The sequence below is a fragment of the Misgurnus anguillicaudatus genome, chromosome 20 (genome assembly GCF_027580225.2).
Source record: "Misgurnus anguillicaudatus chromosome 20, ASM2758022v2, whole genome shotgun sequence".
Taxonomy (NCBI): domain Eukaryota; kingdom Metazoa; phylum Chordata; class Actinopteri; order Cypriniformes; family Cobitidae; genus Misgurnus; species Misgurnus anguillicaudatus.
The window spans coordinates 39,621,292-39,645,128 of NC_073356.2; the positions used below are offsets into that span (position 1 = coordinate 39,621,292).

The 23,837-nt window shown below is 36.7% G+C and overlaps 2 protein-coding genes and 1 long non-coding RNA gene across 4 annotated transcripts in view; all 3 read left to right on the plus strand.

The window, feature by feature from the left end:
* The first annotated feature begins 989 nt into the window (after positions 1-989).
* Positions 990-15,712, plus strand: LOC141349213 (uncharacterized). Its single transcript, XM_073858753.1, has 6 exons — positions 990-1,339; positions 9,049-9,146; positions 9,386-9,418; positions 11,247-11,568; positions 14,553-14,593; positions 15,509-15,712. Exons 2-6 carry the CDS (start codon positions 9,078-9,080, stop codon positions 15,710-15,712), a joined length of 669 nt encoding a protein of 222 aa, XP_073714854.1. The 5' UTR covers positions 990-1,339; positions 9,049-9,077.
* Positions 15,713-20,109: 4,397 nt separating this feature from the next.
* Positions 20,110-21,018, plus strand: LOC141351353 (uncharacterized). Its single transcript, XR_012359580.1, has 2 exons — positions 20,110-20,304; positions 20,810-21,018. It is a non-coding gene; the product is annotated as an uncharacterized lncRNA (long non-coding RNA).
* A 762-nt stretch (positions 21,019-21,780) lies between these two features.
* LOC141351610 (poly(rC)-binding protein 2-like) overlaps positions 21,781-23,837 on the plus strand; it is a 125,013-nt gene continuing 122,956 nt past the window's right edge. For both annotated transcript variants that reach the window (XM_073858707.1, XM_073858706.1), the window contains exons 1-2: positions 21,781-22,416; positions 22,513-22,626. In XM_073858707.1, the coding sequence (XP_073714808.1) occupies positions 22,330-22,416; positions 22,513-22,626 (201 nt within the window). In that variant the 5' untranslated portion in view covers positions 21,781-22,329. The remainder of the gene's footprint in view (positions 22,417-22,512; positions 22,627-23,837) is intronic.

Sequence of the window (23,837 nt, forward strand, 5' to 3'; positions counted from 1 at the left end):
ATCGCGTGCACGCTATTCTTGAGCAGCCCTAGAGGTCGAGCGTGGATTAAAACGATCAAAATTCAAGAGAGAGCGGTGATTTGTGATAATGTATGAAAAACGTACTACTGACTAAAAGTGATAGTACTACTGCTGCAATAAACAAAACCATATAAAAGGCTGGAAAGTCATTTTAAATGGATTAAATGCTTTCATGCAGCAGTTAAATTCAAATCTACGATTTACGATCAAATATGAAACTGTTGGGACCTCGTCGGAAATGATAGCATAGTAGTCAGTTTTGCTTTCAAATAACTCAACAGCGCATTCAGCCACCCGAGTTCAATACCCGTCTCATAGTTTTCTTCCATTTTGCTTCGAATTTCTTTTATTCTTTATATACTGTACTAATATAACACATTTTAAAAAGACAACCTGTAAGCTATTAGAATACCATGTATACATTATAAATAATAAAAACAAGCCAGTACGGCCCTGTATATGTTTAAAATATACTATGTAACTTATATGATACATATTTAGCTGAGGAATGATTAAAAAAAAACTTTAAATTTAACAGTTGTTTTTTTTGAATCTGGGGCACATTTAAAAAGGGGTTTTTAAGATTGTAATTTGTTTTATCATAGATCAAGGTCAGTTTATTTATATAGCACCTTTCCAATAGCCCTAAGGCTAGCCAAAGTGCTTCACGTAAAGGAGAAAATAAAATGCAATGTACGAAAACTAATTCATAATAATGTGTGTAATTCATTGGTCTAAACATTTCAGAGGCTTATCACATACCATATAATTAAACACTGTCTATATTGTATTAATTATTATTGTAACAAATTATGTTAAATTTAGTATATAAGTTTATTTTTACACTGATGTCAGAGAGTCAGCTGTAATATCATGGCATTTACAGTTCAGTGTTAGTAAAAGTCTAGTTAACCAAAATCTGAGGCTTAGCCTGGCAGTTAGCCTGCCGTGGACCAGGCTAGTTTCTAAGTATACGTTGCCATAGTTCCTGAGTTCCAACATTTTCAAGTTTGTTTAATGAAACCAAATCGACTGACTAAGTCTGACTTCACAAAATAAGCCTGGCTTATTTCGTAATCTTGTTTTAGGAACAGCCCTTTGGTCTTGAAATATGTGCGTATTTGTAAATGCTTAAAAAGTTGGCTGCCTGCAAGTAGTACCCTCTGAAAGGTATTTTTGGCTTTTTTTAATTTGAAAATTAAATGCTAATATAAATTATTTCATTTTTATTTTCAGTGTGATGAAGCATCATTCATGCCAAATTGAAAAATAAAATGCAATTGATGATTTGACATTTCATTTTCAATACAATCTCGAGGTAAGACTGACAATATTAAAATTAAAAGGCAAATGTGAAAAAGAGGCATTTTATTAAAGGACAAGTTTGATATTTTACACTTAAAGCCCTGTTTTCAGATTGTTTATGATGAAATAGAACGGTTTTGACTGAAATTTGGACATATGATGCTGTCCCGAAAATTTTGGGGTGTTTCTTGTATCATCTCACACCTCTTAATGGGTGTATAGGTGCACTGGAACAATCCTTCCTAAAATGCATTAAACTTTCGTTTACAAAGACGTGAAACTCACCGAGTGGTCAGGGCTGTTCACTGATATGTTCACACAAAAATCACTGCAAAAGATTCTTTCCAACAGGTGTTTTAGCATTTGTTGTAAACTTGTGGACCTATTTTTTCAAACGCCTCACACTCGTACATTCTTCCGCTGAGAGCTTGAATAATAAACACTCCAGCCCCACTGGCGATAATCCGCCTTTGCCAATCGAGCTTTGAACCGGTTCACGGAACAAAAACGAAAAACAGAAACGTTTGATGTTTTGCAAGGAACCGAAACAAAACCAGAAAATTTTGATACTGATGTGTGAATGATGTCTTACTGGTAAAAAGACGGAACGTCACTGCATGTGTTAACAGCACATTTTTGTATTTACTGGTAAATTCATTCTGGTAAATTCATGGTAATTTTACAGAATTACTGTGTGAAAGAGGCTAATGTTAAACTCTGCATATTCTTTTTACAGTTTTTCAGGTTGTTATTCTATGAAAGATATTGTACAAAAATGGGTTATAGGTAAGCGATGACGCACTAAAAAACGTTGGGTTAAGATTAATGGGTTAAGTATGGACCAACCCAATTCTGGGTTTTTAACTCTTTGGGTTGAATTTTTTTTTAACCCATCTGTTAGGTAGAAATAACTTTTTGGTTGGGTTGAAACAACCTAATGTTTAGTTCATGTTTTTAAAGCTGTACGAAATGTTTCAAAGTATCATCTTATTTTTGTGAAATTTTAGTGGTTTAAATTGTTTTCATACCTTTTATTGTACCTTTCAAAGATTTAATCGAGAAGGTATATGTGTTGTCCATGAACAATAAAAGAGTACATAGCCCTACACAAACAATCAAATTTCTGATTAAAAATAAGTAGAGCTCTATAAAATCTGTTTTGATTTTTTCCCAAATTCTGTTTTAAGTTTTGGCAATTACTTTTTTACCCTTTACTGTTATTCTAGTCATAAAAAGAGTGTGCCGTTAATGATTAAAATGTACACGAATACAATAGGAATGACCTTATTGAGGTAAAATTTTTTCACATTCCCTGTTTGCATTAGGGCTGCTCGATTGTAGGAAAAACAATCAACTTCATGTTGTTTTTCAGTGCTCTATTCGCCAAATGTATCTTAATCGACTACAGTATGAGACACAGTAGCGCAACTCTCGCTATAGTTTACACATTAGGAGTTCTGATCTTTGAAGGGCATATAGGGTTGATCACGTCATGTTTGACTGAAGCTTGACCGGACATATTCAGCAGAATGCATGTCTGTGTGTACAGAAAGCTGCTCACTGTAGCCCCTTTTTCAGTTATATTGTTTATGAAACTCTTTTGAAATGCGTGCAAAAGATCAACTTTCCCTATTTAAGTTTGCGTATTAATCCGCGAATCGCATGCGAGCTGAACTGTGGGTCATGATACGTACCGATCACGGATCAACTGCGATCTGTCACAGCACTATTACTTTCAGTTTCATATGCGCCAGTTTGCGTGTTGGCTTGATGAATAGATCACTCATCTGTCTTGAGGCGTGTTGGAGTAGAGTCATCATATCTGGCTATAACATTTTTAGGGCTGCACGATTTGGAGAAAAAATTTGAATTGTGATTCTTCTGATCCAAATTGCGATTCGCGGTTTAAAGTGTGATTTTGGTTTTTTCCTAGAGGTTTTTTGCGTCCCAGGGAGAGTCAGCCAACTTTGGCTTAACTTAGCACTTTACTGTATAAGCTACATTATTAATGTGCTCACTTGTACGGTTTAACCTTAGCCGCTATTTTACTGCTTATATTATCTATTGATTTTCTGTGTTCTCCTCTACATCTTCTCATGTAAAGCTGCTTTGCAACAATTAACACTTGTGAAAAGTGCTTTATAAATAAAATTGAATTGAATTGATTTATTAGTATATAATAAACAAGCTAAATCCAGGTTTGTTGTGGTGGTTTTAACAGCACCAAAGAAAGATGCTGTTCTACTGTTTATTTAAAACCTCTTAAACATTGTACCAAGGTGTCTGATGGACTTTGCTCTTCTGCAGACACACTTTTTTTAATCAAAGAACATTAAAAGAATACAATTTAACAATTTAATTAGTTTTATTTAAAATAACATATAGGGCTATAGGCCAATGTATTTTGACTGTCACTACAACAATGCTTCTGACAAGCAAATGTTTAGTTTTTTCTATTAATCATAAGACTATACTCATCTTCTTTTACTTTTCAGGCATCTGTAATATATACATTTATGTTAGTTATTAGAATCTATGATTTAACATTAGCAAAAATACAAATAAAACACTGCACATTCCTCACTGTACGATTTTAAATGTGGAGCTGCAGAAGTTTGTTCAGTTAAGAGTAAGGAGTGATTTTAATTTCTGGTGTGTAATGAACATTTCTGACACAGAAAGCACCAGGTTACTGTCTGTCACTTTAAGACACAAGACTGCTTCAATATAATGATAAACATCCAGCTGCTTATGTTCACTTAGACAAAGAAACTTAGTTTAGTGATCACGCGTGTGCTGACTACTCGCTGTGTGCGCGCTTCATGAACCCTCGTGCCTGCAAATATACTTTTAAAGCGGTGCGGATGTGCGCGTGCAAGTAAGTATACTGTACCTCTTTCGTCTGCTGTGTACCAGGCTTTAATGAAACCTGCTTACGCTCTGATGAGGCACTTGTCATTGTTTGCGATGCATGACGAGAAACGGACGTATATACCTTTCTTTAAGTCCAACATTACACAAAAGGAAAATGTTTTCACGCATTTCTGTCCTTTCATTTGCCAATAAATTAGTTATAATGGGTTTTAATGACATTCCGCGCTGTGCAGTTAATTCCATTTTATATGCTTGGATTTCGTGATTCCGTTCGTGTTTTCCGCATCGCGGAAATCATATGGCCGTACACTTTGTTGGGGAGTTGAACTGCTGCTCGTGCTCATGTTTTCCAAATAGCGTTATTTGACATTCAGTCAGCACCTCAGTGTTAATGCCCTCTATTGGTTTAAACTGCATCAAACGTACAATGCGCATGAAGCGAACTGTCAAAAACTGCGTACTAGGGCTGTGTATCGCCAACAATTCCCAGATACGATACGTATCCCGATACAAGGGTCCCGATACGATGCGAATCACGATACAATACTATTTTGAATTACATTTTTGTTCAGAATTTAGTAACATTATTATTATTATTATTTTTATTATTTGTTTATTGTAGATTGAATAAGCAGTGTTGTAACAGTTGTGTTTTTGCCATTCATTTATTAGCTATTAGAAATATTTAAAATCCCAGAGTTAGTACTTAACTTATGTTTTTTTAAAAGCATATTTATAAAGTGCCTTACTCTTGTCTCTCATTATTCTACATCTATGAATATATCTATAAACATGCAGTCAGACTTAATACTATTTAATAGAAATCAGATTGTTAATGTGACAGTTATAGTTTGAAGTAGCCCTGTATCTCTTCTCTAGACATACACTTTTCACATGCAAATCTTTGTCGTGTTTCTTCTCAAATGCGTTAGTACTGTTTTATAAGAGCATGGCTAATAAAGCCCTTTGCAGTAGTATAGGCTAAGATATCTGCGCTTTCATACTGAACTCATTGACTTTAATGCGCGCGAGAGCGAGAGAGCGCGCGTACGCGGCTCACTATGCAGACATGTGCGCCAGCGAGACAGACACGCAAAGTGAAAGTATACCCCGCCACCTTTAACTCTACATACTCCGCGGGACACATGCGTCCTTTCCATATGGATCACGGATCAACAGCAATTCGTCACGTTACTTTCAAAAGTACATCCGAATCGATAAAGAAGGTGCTGTATCGATGCGCGCATCGTCAGGCGTCTATGACGATGTATCGTCGTATCGATATTTTGAACACAGCACTACTGCGTACTAGATGATTGTCATATTTGATAGTTCTGAATCGAAATAACCGCAGCTCTTGCGATGCAAAAATCGCATCCAATCAAATCGCGATTTCGGTTTAAAAACGATTAATCGTGCAGGCCTACTCTCTAGGGGTGTGCATTGGCACTGAAAGAAGGAGGTGCAACACTGAAATCTGTATTTCTCCTGTCTCAGCAGAAACTGAGGAAATGATGCACGACCATTCAAAAACATGCCTGGGGTTCTAGCTATACAAAGCTTAATGCAAATGGATGAAGTGTCCCTTAATGACTCGCCCTCATGTCGTTCCTGACCTCCGTTCATCTTCGTAAACACAGTTTAAGATGTTTTAGATTTAGTCCAAGAGCTTTCTGACCCTCCATTGAAAATGTATGTACAGTTTACTGTCCATGTCCAAAAAGGTCATGAAAACATCATTAAAGTAGTCCATGTGACATCAGTGGGTCAGTTAGAACGTGTTGAAACATAGAAAATACATCTTGGTCCAAAAATAACAAGTTACGACTTCATTCACCACTGCCTTACCTGCGGATTTAAAACTATACAAATGATTGATGTGGATTAATTTCATATGCATATGTATAAGTGCTGAATTATCTGAATATTTCGTTCAATGACCCGCTGACTTCTATGGGTAACCAGCTTGTTTAAAGGGGACATTCCAGATGTTTTTAAGATATTAAATAAATCTTTGATGTCCCCAGAGTACATATGTGAAGTTTTAGATCAAAATACCCTATAGGTAATTTATTGTGGCATGTTAAAATGGGCACTTTATGGGGCTGAGCAAAAATGCACCGTTTTTGTGTGTATCCCTTTAAATCCAAACGAGCTGCTCAGGTGGGCGGAGTCTCAAGCGCTCGCGCTGTAGACATGACAGAGCATAGAGACAGAGCGCAGTTATGCAAATTTGAAAACCACGCCCACCGGGGGGGAAAGCAATCCAACCGTCTCCATTGACTTTGTATTGCGAGAAGCCGCCTCCTTGTCATTTCTGGCTTATAACAAAAACTGAATAATGCCTAAGAGCTGCTGTGTGACAATATGTACAGCTAACAAGCCAAAGAACCCAGAAATAAGTTTTTATAAGCTGTAGAGCTTTAAAACCCAGTCTTTAAGGAGAATAAAGTGGATCGCCGACTACGTTTCCCCCTAGTGGACGCAGTTCTGCTAATAGAAGTACTATGAAAAGTTGCCTGTATCCATTTTTGTGTCTTTAAACGCTCGTTTTTTTGAGGTCGACAGCTTATAAAAACGTATTTACAGATTAAACTTAAAAACAGAATAATAGCTAAAAGCTGGTGTTTGACAAGGTGTACAGCTAACAAGTCAAAAAAAACCAAATACGTTTTTATAAGCTGTCGACTTTAAAAAACTAGCGTTTAAAGACACAGAAATGGATACAGGCAACTTTTCATAGTACTACTATTAGCAGAACTGCGTCCACTAGGGGGAAACGTAGTCGGCGATCCACTTTATTCTCTTTAAAGAATGGGGTTTTACGGCTCGACAGCTTATAAAAACTTATTTCTGGGTCCTTTGGCTTGTTAGCTGTAGATATTGTCACACAGCAGCTTTTAGTCATTATTCAGTTTTTATTTATAAGCCAGAAATGACAAGGAGGCGGCTTCTCGCAATACAAAGTCAATGGAGACGGTTGGATTGCTTCCCCCCCCCTGGTGGGCTTGGTTTTCAGGTTATGACGCGCTGTGCTCTGTCTCTATCAGGGAGATTTTCTCACGAAAGAAGTTAGTGAGGGATGTTAAGCATTATATATTTGAACAAGTTTAAAAAGTCAATCATCTGTTTTATGCATACTAAATACATGTTTATCAGCAGATGGGGAACATTGTGGAATAAAAATAAAGACTTTTAGGTCTCATCGTCCTGCCAGTGTTTTAAACCGGCACAATGATTTTCAGCATGTTACCACAAACACTCAGAAGTTTACTTTCTAACCAAACCACACAAGCACATTTGAATGATCTGTAATAAAACAATACGTTTAATGCTTAAACTTTAGAGAAACAGATCAAATGACATGTTTAAGTTTATTGTGATTGAACACATTCGTGTTTCTGTCAGTCTCTCACTCTCTATCTATCTTGTAACTCCTCGTATTCATTTGAAACTTGAGAGAAACATTAAACAACACATTTAGATTTATGCTTATTGTGTATGATAGTGAATACGCGTTGTTCACTCACTCTGTCTCGTGCAGTACATTAATCCTCATATAAATTCATATAAACCTCAGAGAAACATATTAAACAATATACTTGATGAAAGTGAACCGTTGCGTTGCTCGCTCTCTCGTTGGTTCGCTCACTCGCTCTCTCTCTTGCACTAAGATAACATTTATTCTTTAGAACGTTAATTCAATCTTTAGAAAGATTATTAAAAGTACTAGTTAGGCAAGACAAGTTTATTTGTATAGCACATTTCATACACAGAGGTCATTCAAAGTGCTTTACATAGAAATGAGAAAACAATATATGAAAAGGAAAAAAAGAAAATGTAAAAATAATAGATACACAATAAAATCACAATAAAAACAAAGATACATGAGAATTTAGAATAACAATTAAAGAGAAAAAAAGTCGTTTTAATAAAAACAGTTTAAAATTTTAAAAAGAATAAAACAGAAGTAAAAGTGACTTGAGTTAAAAGTGCAGTCAGTGTGAAGCAGCACAGTGCTCATTCAGTAAATGCAGAGTTAAACAGATGCGTTTTTAATCTAGATAACCCCCTAACCCTTATCTTATTTTTTCTTATCTTAAATGCAGACGCACCTTGTTTTGAGTTAACCCTTGGTATTTCTTACTGACCTGATCCTAATGATCTGAGTAATGTTTTAGGTTTATATTCAGTTAGCATATATGTCATGTATTTGGGTCCTAAGCCATGAAGTGATTTATAAACGAGTAACAATACTTTAAAATCTATTCTATATGTAATCAGGTCCTTAAACTGGCTTCCTGTTACAAGATTAAAAGTTATAAGATTGTAGGCTCCTGTTTGTGTTTGAGGGAATACAAACGCGTCGTGCTGTCAGTCATTCTTTCTCTCCGTCTCTCGCACTCGCTTCATGGTTGGATAGCGCAGTTGAAGGGGCGGTATCTTTATAATAAGATCCCTTAGCTACGTCATGCGGGGAGCGAAATCGCATGACCTATTTATTCACATGCTTGCAGAGAGAGCCTTACCAAAACAAAGTTACAGGGTTGCTATTTTTCTTATTTCTGGGTTGGTAAATGCACTGGGGACCCGATTATAGCACTTATAAAAAAGGAAAAAGTCTGATTTTCATGGAATGTCCCCTTTAAACCCTTGCATTACACGATGAGACTTTACAGTGTTAAACTTTTGAACGGTCATTAGCTTATTTTACCATTTAAATATGAGATGTGGTGTGTGTGTGTGTAACAAAGCTGGGGAATACCAGGGTCTTGTAAAGCAGATTTGTAATTTTGGTAATAAATGCCAATGCAAAAAATAAATGTCAGTAATTCTGTGTGTTTCAAGTGTTTGTATGTTAGATACTGCATGAGAACATGGAAGGACTCACAATTACTATTAAATTGCTCGTGCATGGAAAAGAAGTGGGCTGCATCATTGGGAAGGTGGGTTTGAATATAACAGGCAGCTCGCTCACTCGTAGCATTGAGTTTTAATGTTTTGCAGTGTCAGCCTCCCTATTTAATGACTTTGTATATAAAATTGCATAATTATAAAATCAATCTCCTCCACTTGCAGAATGTCTCTCAGCCAATCAGAATGAAGCATTCAGCAGTGTTGTGTAAGTGATGAGTTCATGTATCTTCATGTGTCCAGCTTATTTTAATGCACTTCTATCTTGCAGAATGGTGAAACCATGCAGAAGCTCCGTAAGGAGGTGAGATCCCCCATCAATCCTTTTTGCTTTTCAGTGATTGAAACTCTTGGTCTGTGTAAAACTGTTTATCTGTGATTTTCATTGTCTTTGCAGAGCGGTGCTCTTATTAATATTTCTTTAGGCTGCCCGGAGCGCATCGTGATTAGTGGTCGAAACGACTCGGTCTTTGAAGCTGTGGCAATAATTATTGATCAGATTGAGAACGTACAATTACAGTCACATTAATTAAACTCGTTGCGCTGTTGACCCTAGCGCGTCCTCATAGAAAATAGACACGCATCTCTGTAAAGGCAGAGAGAGAAATCCAAATCTGTATGTCGCACATGAGCAACAGGTTGAAAAAAATGCTCGCACTACGTAAAATATTGTCTCCAATTGCAGCAGCATTCAGGATCCCTATGATGACAAAAGTAAACATAAAGATCGGTTTATGAGCTCTGCAAATTTAGCAAGTACCGATCGAGTCATTTAATGCCATTTTTCGTCCAATACCAATCGACGGCCGACCGATCGGAGCATTCCTAGTTTTTACTTTGTATTCACACTAGACAAATCATGTCAAATCTTGAACCGTATCCGAGCGTGACTCAAGCGTCCTGAATCCCCTGCACTTAAGCTGAACGTTATACTCCAGATCTGAGCACAATTATCCAGTTTTATGGCACATATTTTTTCATCAGAACATCTCCAGGGTCATGCAAATGAGTGCGTCAAAAGGGACGCCCCCTGTCACGTTGCGGCTAGTGGTGCCATCCACCCAGTGTGGCTTCATTATTGGCAAGGGCGGTTGTAAGCTCAAAGAGATCATGAAGGAAAGCATGGATATAATCTTAGCCTCAACACTTCATGTTAGAAGTGAAAGTTCAAGTTTCATTATGCTCTTCTGTCTGTGTGTGTAGTCATCTGGGCTCACATAAAGGTGGATGTTGATATGCTGCCCAACTCTAAAGAGAGAGCCGTTAATATCGCTGGGACTCCTGAGGCCATCAACATGTGTGTCCATAAGATTTGTGTGGTCATGTTGGAGGTACATGATAGTTCTCTAGGAAGTTTCTTGGTGTTTTCAGACTTTTGTAACTCCAGTTACAAAAGTTATTAAATTATAATTCTTTTTCATACTGAAGCCCTAAATATAGTTATTTAATGGTCAATGAATCAGCTAATGAGAAGAGAGTTGCGTTCGACCAATGATGTGTCTGAATTCTGTTTGGCGCATCGCTTGCTTCCGGGTTCCTCTCACACACGTGAGAGTCGGGTAGTCTGCACGTGCGACAGAAAGAGAGCAGATGTAGATGAGGGATTCCAGAGAAATTTGAGGAATAAGTTACTTGAATACTGAGCTTTTACTCAATATTGAGAGAAATGGAGACTAAAACCCTCTTCAGAGTAACGGTTGAACGATTTGAAATTGACTTTTGTTTTTGTTGCCTATGGACTTGGTCTTCATTCCTCCTGTGCCTGTGGGGGTGTTGGTTTACACACGATATGGGAAGCCAAATTATCTTTTAATGTAGCCAGCGCATTACTCGTCGTAATTATATTTTTACTAATAAGAATGAAATTAAAGAGCTCTACAATTGAATTTTTAGTAACAATTGAATTACAGAGCTCTGCAATTACACATCTTTAATGTGTATTTTTACTAGTAATAAATCAATTAAAGGCCAACAAGACGGAACCGCGCCATCCCCGTACCAACCCAAGTCCTTTCAGTTTTAGGATTTTTGGCAACAGGGACATACCAGCAGTAAATAGGCGACAAGTAACTAACTGTACTTTTTGTAAGGCAAACCTTATTGATTTTGACACTCCTATTCATTTGTCATAGGTCTGGGATTTTACAGCCATCCCTACTGCCATAATTCCTTACACTGTCGGAGAACAGGCCAATATTAAAAGGCAATTTGCAGCAATGTCCGGTTTCCTCTATGTAATCGGTGCAATTGACTGCACTCATATTGCTATAAGGGCTCCATATGTAGATGAATTCATTTATGTGAATCGCAAACATGTGCATTCAATAAATGTGCAAATCATCTATAATGTCGCGGCACGGTGGCCTGGTTCTACACATGACTCTCTTATTCTAGTGCACAGCAGTGTAGGAAATGGACTTGGAGCAGGTGCCGTTCGTGATGGCTGGCTCCTGGGTAAGTAAACACATATAGTTGTTTTGAGATGACATCAGACTTACACACAGTTTGTCATTCTTCTTTAGTGATTGCTGATTGGTTGCTCTTAATAGAGGGCACGACTTTTTTTGCTTTAGTGGCTATATTGAGTGTTTTGAACCCCCCCCCCCCCCCCTCAATTCATAGCAATGCTAGTGCTTCATCTTGGTAGCCTATATCTAATATCTTTGGTTAAATCTGAATCTCTATCACCATGTTAATGGTGTCTTTTTTTTCTCCACAGCTCAACAGATTACCACAGCAGGATCCTTTTTATATCAGTAAGTCACTGGTAGCCAGCGTGACCATGAATCAATCTTAATACTGACCAGGGTTATTATAGTTTAAAAAAAAAAATAGGTTTTATTTTTATTTTGTTTTGTAATGTGTTATTTTATTTCAGTTTAGTTTGAGTTATTTTTAGTGGTGCATAAATAGTTTTGATTTCATTTCTATTTTTCAAAAATCTTTACTTGTAGTTTTTATTTAGTTTTAGTATATAGTTTTAGTCTTTAGCATGATATCATGGTTGTGTACATACACCTTGCCAAATCTGGAAATGTTGAAAATACGATGAGAATAAGACGATTTAAAAAAATAAGTTTTGTTTATTTAGTCTTGTCAATCAAAGGCCGGGACAAATACCACACCAACCAACACTCTAAATTCTGTTGTGTTATTTGGGTAAATATAATATATATAAATATAAATATATATATAAATATATAAATATATAAATATATAAATATATAAATATAAAAATATAAAAATATATAAAAATATATAAAAATATAAAAATATATAAAAATATAAAAATATATAAAAATATATAAAAATATAAAAATATATAAATATAAATATATATAAATATATATATAAATATATATAAATATATATATAAATATATATATAAATACATATATAAATACATATATAAATACATATATATATATACATATATACATATACATATATACATATACATATATACATATATACATATATATATATATATATACATATATATATATATATACATATATGTTTGGTTATAAATAATCATGTTTGGGTTAACAACAACCCAACATATGAGTTAAAACAACCCAGCATTGCATTGAAACAACCCAGCATATGTTTATTTGTAAACCAACATTATGTGTTCTGTCCAATATTTTCCCAGCATTGGGTTAAAAATAACCCAGATAATTTAGAGTAAATCAGCACATCCTACTTGTACAAACTGTGCACAACAACTGAAAATCAATGCAAAGTTTAATGTTCTGTCTATGAGTGTCCACTTCTGTACCAGAAGAGATCGCTGTACTAACATAATTTTCTTATTTGTTGATTAAATATTAATATATAATATTATTTGTTGGTTATCCGCAAAGGCATATAATAGTTTCAGATTAGTTAAGCGGGCATTCTGTATCATAGCAACCAAAAAGCGTCAGCTAACACTTCCAAGCACCCGGTTGGCGTCAGCGTTTTCACCCATATTTAACGTTTTAATGCTTCCGTGTACAGTACACTGAGATAATTAAGCCTTTTTCAGTTATTGTAATGGTTTGCCAGCAGAAACAAATTGTCTTACTAAACTAGCTGTTAGCAACAAGATGATGTTTTCTGAACCGAACTGTTGGCTCGGGTGGCAGGGATCCAGTGCACTGACAGCGTCATACACATCACGTGATGCTGCTGTGCAGGTCAGGAGTTCAAATAGACTGCCACCTATTGGTCATTAATGATTCAGCAACATCTGCTCATTTGCTTATGATCTGGTAATATGAGTGACTCAGTGTTCAACTGCTGATCCAATAACATTAAAAAACGAAAACGCAATTTTTGTTTTCCAAAATTTTAGTTAAAGTTAGTTTTACAGGGACACATTATAGTTATAGTTTAGTTTAAGTTTTTATTTTATTTCAGTTAACTAAAATGCAGAGCTGGCGCCAGACCATAACTAACAGGGGGGCACTTGGCTTCCAACGGAGGGGCACGCAATAGCAACAATAACTTGCAAAAACAAGACATTAAAACACAGCAAGCACACATTCATACAACTGGTACAGACTGTCAGCTCATTTCCCGTATTAAGGGCAAAAGACCACAAACTATGTGCAAAACTATTGAACTTCGACCGCGGCGTGAGCGCAAGCTGCTCCGCTGCGCTCGCGCTTTGCTCGACGCAACAACAAACCGCCCTCGCGCGGCGCAAGCCATTGAAATGAATGGGTTTCATAGCGCAGCGCACACCGCGTCCTAGCTTTAAAAACGCCGCTTTACCATAATCACGTCGTAATCCTGTTAACGGTCTATAGCCACACTTCACATTTAAGCTTACGTAATTTAAAACAATGCTAACTTACCTTTAAAATAGCTGAAGACGGCGTGTACAAACATTAAACTTCCTTAAAACTGTGTCCTGTAGATTTGTAAATTCCACCTCGACCTCTAATCTCTGAGTTTGAGCCAGTCTGTGTTTGCATGAAGATGAAGCAGGCGGTGCAGATTTGTTCTAATATCCATATTTTAAATGATCCATAAAATGCCGCGAAAAAACATGTTGCTAGTATCAAGTCACAAATATGCTAAATACGTAAGACGGGTGAGATGCGGCAATACATCCAATCAGAGAAACTGGTCTATTTTAATTAAAGAAAACCTATATCAACTATATTTTCCTCATTTGATTACATTACAAGTCATGAAACATTCAATGTTTAATTTATTTTAATTATTCTTGATATATATTAAATTAATAAAAAACTTTGTAGGGGGGCACAACAACCTGTTTGGGGGGGCACTGCCCGCGAATGCCCCCCATGACGCTGGCCCTGCTAAAATGTTTTTTCACTAATAGTTTCAGTTTTCGTGATAGTTTTCGTTTACGATAATAACCCTGATACTGACACACTTCATTCATTATAAACTGACTAATTCAATGTCTTTCTCTCCTGAAGCTGATGTGGATGCTACGGCTAGCTCTCATCAACCAAATGATGTGAGTTTACTTTACTTCAGTTTACATCAATTCTAAGCTTTCGTCTTCATCGCTCACTCACATACCTCATATGGGTAATATACTTATGCCACAATAGTTAGCCTGTCTGGAACCGAGCCGACTTGAACCACTATAATGTTTGACACTTGCATTGCATGCGAACGGCCCCTACGCTAATAGAATTCTGTTTTTCTCTCCCTGTCTCGTCCTCAACCACGAGGACCATGAGACAAACAGACCCAGTTCCGGTTGCTGTGAAGATCATTGCATCACTGATCCACTGGCTGTCCTTCAACGTGATGACCAGCCGATGCCCGACCAACGACCACCGGCTAAACCAGTTTAATTCGCTTACCCGCCTCCTATCCCTACCGTTTCTATATATATATATATATATATATATATATATATTAATTCCTCCCAAGGGTTTTTGTCCTTCTAGGACTTTTTCCCATTGGGTTTTTTTTCCTAGAGGGTTTTTAATCCCAGGGAGAGTCAGCCAACTTTGGCTTAACTTAGCACTTTACAGTATACGTTACTTTATTAATATGCTCGCTTGTACGGTTTAACCGCTTTCTCTACTTCTTATATTATCCATTGATTTTCTGTGTTCTCCTCTACATCTTCTCATGTAAAGCTGCTGTGCAACAATTAACACTTGTGAAAAGCGCTATATAAATAAAATTGAATTGAATTGAATTGAAATTGAATACGTTGGCTGTCAATCTTGGCTGCTAAATGATGGGCAGACAGTTGTCCTTTGCTAGGCTAGCAATCCTGTTAATAGCACCTACAGCTGTAGTTTAAAGACGTAGCACTGGTTTGTTTTGTTTTCATGTGTGATGAATTGTTGCTTTAGGTATTGTAGAACTTTGATGATATGAATAATTGTTAAAATAATCATTTTGATAACAGTTGATTTGCTGCAACATCGGAAGGAGAGGAGCCAAAATTAAAGATATCCGGCAGGTCTCAGGGGCAGAGATAAAAATCGCAGAGCAGGTGGAGGGGTCTGAGGCCCGGCAGGTGACCATAACTGGTTCACCCGCCAGCATAAGTGCGGCCCAGTACCTCATGTACTTGACAAAGATGAGAGGAGGAGCGTTACCCTCCCGCTAGCTTCTAGCAATTAGCACGCGGTCCACAAGCAGTATACATCCCCCGCCGGGTCTTAATTTATGTAATTTGCGAAAATAATGCGTTTGAAAATGTTTTATAATGGGAATATGTTAGCATTGTCCAGGGAAAACGAGTTTATTGTTGTGATTGCTAACGTAACATCACAATTTACTCTGGAATCATTGTGTGTCATGAGTTTCTTCTCCTGTAGTGTACTTATTAGTGATACTTTTCTGCATGATTTGTCTGTTGGCAACATAAACCGTTAATAATAATAATATATAAAATAATAACACAGTATGGTCTGTACTGCTCACGATACCACTGAGCACGCGCACGGGCACATGACGTTAGTAGTGGGGCGTGATCAAAGGAGCAGCAGCTCATAAATATGTAAGACCAGCTCAAAACGGCACAATCTGAACTGCCCTGAAACAGAGGCTACTAGAGATGGGTAACAATCTTTTCCTACAAGCTATTTCGAGCAAACAACTTTTGAAACATGCTTTATGGAACTCATACACCTATATAACTTGTGGAAAAGCAGTCATAAGATGGGCACTTTAAACAAAAAGTATATATTAACGCAATTCTGACTTCCTTTTTTAAAAAAAAATTAAAAAAGTTAATTAATTTTATCTTCCTCACACTCACGCAATTGTTTAATTTTCAAAATATGGTCTCCTTAGTAGTCTCTGTTTATAGAGCAGCAAAGGAAGCCAATGTGCATGTTTTGAAAACATTAAATTACACATTAATTACACATTTGTTAAAATGCTTAAAACAAAATTACACATTAATTACAAATTTGTTAAAATGCTAAAAACAAAGTTGTGACTGCTGAGTTAGCGCTACATTCCAATAAATGCTCATATGCTATCGTTTAGCTGATTAGTTGTTACTCAAAATGTATTTTTGTCAATGTATTTTTTTGTTTTTCTAATAAGGGCTCAAAATATAAGGTCTGTTTACTAATGTGAGCTGGCATGAGCCTCAGAGCAGAGCAATCAGAGCAGAGCTCAACATTATTATTCATGACCCTTTCAAATAGGGCAAAAATAGACCATTTAATTAAAATGACAAATTCTAGGGTTGTAAATAGACATGTAAAAACGTTTCTGGATAATTTTTTGCACTTAATAAAGTAACATACCTTCTATGTAATTGTCAAAGAACACTTTAACATATTATGACAACACATCCTATGGCACCTTTAATCTTAGGTTTCATATTTATTAGGGTTACACATGTCAGAAACATAGATAAGGTCTATTTTATTTGTATTTATATTTTACTTTTTTGTGATGTCAGTGAAAATTCAGACTGGGCAAGTAAAATACTGAACCGTCAGATTTCTTCCCAATCTACTCCAGCACACCACTATATAACACATTATACTTATTTAACAGCCATTACAAAAAACGCAAACAAAAAAAAGCTTACTACTGCAGTTAGCAATTATTTTGTTGTTTGTGCTTTATTATTTTCTGAGCAGTCCGTTTAAACTACATACACTATACGGATACAAGTTTGCAACTCTTCAGGTTAATATGGGATTGCCATGGAAAACAATGTCCCTGAATCGTTATGTGTATAACCCTAACTGCAACTTATATATTTTGTGCATAAAACTGTTAATATAAGAATGCTTTCTTCCTCAAACACTTACCGATAGCCTGCCTGCATAATCATGCACATGATCGCGTCTCGTATTCAGGCTGAGCTTTGGCGCTTGAAGCGCGAATGATGCAGCATGAGTGTAGACAAACCAATCATAAAGCGAAATAAGTTGGAGAGGCGGGACTAAGGAAAGGTAAAGTCAATCATATTAGCGATGTGAATTTTGGAGGCGGGACTCATCTGTTAACCGTTTGTGTGCCACAAATAGCGCTATTTTTCTTTATATAAGAATCTCATTTAAATGATTCCTGAATAAATTCACGTTAAATTAAATAAGCAACAAGTAAAAAACACAAGAAACAGACAGACATCAGTTGTTATATGAATAAAGATCATATATTTTTTTTTTTTTTAAAAGCACCCCAGAAAAAAGGGCACTTTCTCTCCAGGAATAAAAACGGCAGGTGCTCAAGCCCCCTTTGATGTCTATTGCTGCGTCCGAAACCGCCTACTACATACTATATAGTACGCGAAAAGCAGTAGGCGAAGCGAGTAGTATGTCCGAATACATAGTATTCGAAAAACAGTATGCGAAAAGTACCCGGATGACCTACTACTTCCGGTTAGATTTTGCAGTGTGCATACGATGGACGCTACACTATCCCATGATGCCCCGGACGAGGAGTTATCCAACGAAGAAGAAGAGGCACGCGGCTGTTTTCGCGCTGAAATGACACGACGTGATGACGACGTATGTCACGTGATGTAGCAACATGGCGGATGTAGTACGTCCGAATCTCATTTATACTACCAGGATTCATACTATACAGTACCTACTGTTTTAACGCCAAGTAAGTAGGTACTTCATCTAATTCAGTACCTACTATACAGTATGCGGTTTCGGACGCAGCCTATGTGTGCACGTGCCTGCACTGACTGACACCTGCATTCATTTAGTCACTGATTAGGTCACATGGCATCTTGCAGTGTGACCGTGAGTCTGAACCCAGTCAAACAATGAGTAAATTGCCAAAGATTAATTTTCATTATAAAGAAGATGGCAGATACACTACACCAAAATTGCCAACATGTAAACTTAATAATGCACAGCTAGGGCTTAACCATTATCCACTAGTGAACATGCTCAAGTTTTCCTAATATCAATGTCATTCCAATCATTAGTATATACAGGATGATTAAAAAACAATGTTTACTGCTACAATTATATCAATAAATCAATACTTACTCAAAAGAGGGTTCAGCTCAACCGTGTCCCAGCAAGAAAGTCTCGATTGACAGGTGTGCATCGTTTAACCGTTCAGTAAAGGTGCGTCCGAGGATCCGACATGGGTCCGTTCAGGATCCGCTGTTTGACAGTAGAATTTATGGCGCTGACGGAGGCGGAGCTGATCCTCTGCGCGGCTCCAAAACGAATGTGACAGTCACGCGGGTTTGACGACTTGAACGCAGATCCGCATAGGAGTCTCCTGCTGTGTGGGTTTACAGTGTTAAACAGTGTTACAGTATAGCACATGAAGGCTGCAACAATCCTCTCTATCTCTCCATATATGCTGACTGTACATGTACTCTCCTGTATAAAAATAAAAGTGAAACCTGTGAAGAATATGGAATATCCAGTTTGTAAAAATCTTGTGCAGTGCACATATATCACCTACATCATATTAGTGGGTGTCTATGGCTGATACTACAGTCAGGGCTATAGCCCCCCCTCTCTCTAAGCTCATCTTACACTGAAAAAAAAAAATTTTTAAGGTAAGTGGTTGCAATCAATTTATTTAAGCTACATTTAAAAAAAAAAATTAGTAAAGTAAAATAATTGATTGCAACCACTTACCTCAAAGGACAAGTTCGGTATTTTACACTTAAAGCCCTGTTTTTTTTCCGGGTGTTTCTTGTATCACCTCCCACCTCTATAATGGGTTTATAGGTGCACTGGAATAATCCTTCCTAAAATGCATTAAACTTTCATTTGCAAACACACTGTAAAAAATCCAATTAATGAAATGTTGGAAGGGCAAAAATATATAAGTTAAACCAATTTTCTTGTTTGGGCTTAGTTGAGTAGACATATTATTTTAAGTCTAGATAAATCTGTGTTTAAAACATTAAGTGAATGGTTATTTCCAAATTCAGTCAACATTCAGAATGGCTATGTTGACTGAACTAATTAAGACAAATCTGGTCAATATGTGGACTTATGACAGCTATGTTTCCTGACAACAAAATGCTCACAATATTACTGTTATTTGGTAACAAAATGTAATTTTAAGAGTTGTTCAGGCGTGAATGTATGTGCTTTAAGTTTAAATATGCGGTCGGTTAATATAGATAGCGTCTATTTAAAAATGTGCTCGGACACTTTCGGCTCCAGATGAGCCCCAGAAAATCACAGACACTTAAGCGCTCACACCCCGCCCAGCGCAGCCTCGCCTCGGCAAGCCCATCAGAAATCGACTGCTGGCTCTGATATCTCTGTGGCGTTTAAACATGCAATTTAATTCATTTTAATTTCTTATACTTAATAATAAAAGGTTTACCGGTATGTTTTAAATCATATTTTAGGATTGCACTTAAATGATATCGCTGTTGAATGATATTTCATATCTTTCACATTTGTAATAACTGGGCTGCGTACTGCCTGCGAATTTGAACTTCAGAGCTGAAGGTGCGAGTGGAGAAATAGTCCCAATATCATAACAATCTTAAAACTTCTAAATATACCCTAAATATACCCGTGTGTGTACCCGCGTGCGTGCGTGTGTGCGCGCGCGCGTGCTCGCGCGTGTGCATGTATGTATGTATGCGCCTGCGTCTGTGTATTTTGAATTTAAAATGTTTTAACTCGGAAGGATCTGGATCACAGGGCATTTCATCTGAGATCAATCCGCACGCAACAGCTGGAATCACTTACTGATTCACACAAGTCAGCCGTTTCCTCAAGTTCACGTCAGGTAAGTGTTTGTAATTAAATGTTAATTTTAGAATATATTAATTGGCAAAGACGCAAATACTCGACGTTTTTGTAATGATATTTTTGTAAAGATATATTAGAAGTGTGTTATGTTATGTGACCGAAGTAAAGTGGAGCTATTTTAGTTAAGATAAAAAGCCTGGATAACGTTATAGGGTTGGTTTACCGGACAGAGTTTAGAACTCGGTCTTTATTATAATTGGGACATTTTTACAAACAAACCTTATATAATACAATACTGGCGTGCATTTTGAGACAAAACAGTAGCACTCATATGTTAAGAGATGTCAGTAAGTTATTTTAGTCAGTGAAAAGCCCTGTCCGAGAAAACCGCCCAATAGTGTTTAATGTGTGATGTCTGAGGGAAATTTGACCTAACATTAACGTTATTTAGGGAATAAAGTCTTTCACCGTCAAACTTTATTATATTAAACATGTTATTTATGTATGTGTGTGTGTTTATATTCCTCTGTTTATCAAACCAGAGCGGAGATGATGTGAGTGGCAGACCCGAGACATAGCGAGACAGTCTCCGCTTGGACTGGCTGAGGAAAGTCTCCTAAATGGCCCTGGAGATGTTCTGACTGACTTTGGAGGCTTTTTGGACTGTTTTATGCCCTCTATTTAAAGAAGACTTAATTCTGTATGTTCAGTCTGTATGATAAGTGAATAAAAAGCTTTTGTTTTTATGTGACTGAAGTTAATTATTTTGTTTACAACACCAGCATAAATTATTTGATAAATAATTAAAAAATGTTATTAAAAAAATCCCAAATAATAAATATTAATTGAAGTAACACATAAAACATTGAATGAATACTTAAATTTTAATTGACAGAGTCTTCGCTGTAAGTTTTTAAAGATTCAACTGATTAAAACATTTTAGTTGAATGAACTATAAAGCTAATTGAGCCAACATACTTTTTTAAATCTGAGTCAAATTTGGGCCAACTAAAAAACATCAATCCAGGTAACACTTTGGTGACAGAAATTGAGTGAACGTAAAATTTCTGTGGAACTAGTTACTAAAAAATAATTCATTGAGCCAACAATTTATTTTTTACAGTGCACGTGAAACTCACCGAGTGGTCAGGGGTGTTCACTAATATGCTCACACAAAAATCGCTGCAAAAGATGCTTTCCAAAAGGTTTTATCGTAGTTTTTGTCCAGCTCCATTGACTTGTATTAGATGTGCTATGAGGTACGGTATTACAGGTACTCCGCCCCGGGAACGTTGTTTGTATTCTTGCAATTGGTAGAGGTGGGTTATCGCCACCACCTGGGCTGGAGTGTCTATTATCAGTGAACACCCCTGACCACTCAGGTGAGTTTCATGTCTTTGTAAACGAAAGTTTAATGCATTTTAGGAAGAATTGTTTCAGTGCACCTATACAGCCATTATAGAGGTGGGAGGTAAAACAACAAACACCCGAAAATTCTCGGGGCAGCCGCATATGTCGAAATTTCTGTCAAAACCGTTCTATTTCGTCATAAACAATATGAAAACAGGGCTTTAAGTGTAAAATTCCGAACTTGTCCTTTAAAAAAATTTATTAAATGCAAAGAATAATTTTTTTCAGTATACCTTGGGCCGATTTACTTTAATGTGAACATAGTCTTGGCTGAAGAACTTCCATAACTTCCAAAGTTGTGGCTATATATTTACAATAAAAGTGAGTGTGAGCATGTGTACCTCGTAACTTGGCAGCTTGCGCACATATTCCACCACAGCAAGAGACATAATGTGCTGCATAAACGAACCTCTTTGACCAAGCCGTGAGTCCAGAGGTACTTGCAGATGAAGCGTGAACATCGCACAGCCCATTGCACAACATCAACAACGTCCCTGTCGGACCTGAAACGCACATCTGTGCGGTGTCAGCCTCACTATTTAATGACTTTATAATTATGCAATTTTATACACATAAAAAATCAATCCCCTCCACTTGCACAATGTCTGTCAGCCAATCAGAATGAAGCATTCAGCAGTGTTGTGTTAGTGATATGTTCATGTGTCTTCATGTGTCCAGCTTATTTAAATGCACTTCTATCTTGCAGAAAGGAGAAACCATAAAAAAGCTACGTGAAGAGGTGAGATCCCTCATCAATCCTTTTTGCTTTTTAGCGATGATTGAAACTCTTGGTCTGTGTAAAACTGTTTATCTGTGATTTCGATTGTCTTTGCAGAGCGGTGCTCATATTAATGTCTCCATTGGGTCGCTGGAGAGGATTGTCGCAATTGCCGGGAGAAGCGACTCCGTTTTTCATGCATTAAAAATTATTTTAAATATGATTGAGAAGGTACCATTACAGTCACATTCATTTAAGGGACACTTTTTTTAATTTAAAAGAGACAAGTTTTAAATGGGAAAAATTCTGGAAATCTTAGTCACTTTTAAAGCTCCGCTGTGTAGTGTTTTTTATTTTTTATTTATTTTTTGTTAAATCTAAGTGTTCTTTCAAAAATATGTGCTCAAAGTCTAGAAAGTAATATTCAGTTGGTTGTCATAGAATTTCACCGCTAGATGGAAGTAGATCCTACACAGTGTAGCATTAAACGTGATGCTGGCAAGATGCTTATGGTATAATCAGATTCAATGAATTACGCTAAGCTATGCAAAAAGTGGTACCGCCAGACCCGGAGATCAGCTGAATGGATTCCAAAACGTTAAAAATTGCTTTACTCAAGGGAAGGTGGAAAATGAGCTTAATTCCCCAAATGGTGGAATATCCATTTAAATGTTCAAAACTCCTGACTAGGGATGCAACGATTATAGATTTTGATGGTTCGGTTATAGTCTGCTAAATCAGTGGTTCCCAAACTTTTTCAGCGTGCGGCCCCCCTTGTGTATGGTGCATTCTTTCGCGGCCCCCCAAAGAAAATTTGTGACAAAAAGCTGTTCTAAACTCAACATTTTACTAAAACACATATTAAATTATACAAAAAAGTAGTGCTTTTGGTTAGTAGCCTTATTTTTTATGTTTAATTACGAAGAATTCATGATAAATTAATGTATTTTATAAAATGTCATAAAACTGGGGCCCCCCTGGCACCATCTCGCGGCCCCCCTGGGGGCCCCGCCCCCCAGTTTGAAAACCCCTGTGCTAAATAATCACGGCTGTATGGTTATTACGATTATTATGGATTCATTTATTTTACAACATAAATTTATAAAATCGCATGAACAAATTTTTGAACAATTGCTAAATTCTTTTGTATTTCAATCAGTTTGTGTATTTGAAGAGTTTGGTTCCAAAAGGCGATAAACGCCATTTTTGAAAAAATGAGTTACTGCCAGAATCAGTATTATATCAGGTCAGTATTTAACTCTTTCACCGCCAGCGTTTTTAAAAAAAGTTGCCAGCCAGCGCCAGCGTTTTTCATGATTTTCACCAAAGTTTAATGCCTTCCAGAAAATGTTCTTATTTAAATATATAAACACACAATATACCAAATGAAAGAACAGACCCTCTGCTTTCAAACAAAAAAAAACGTTTCATCCTACCTTTAG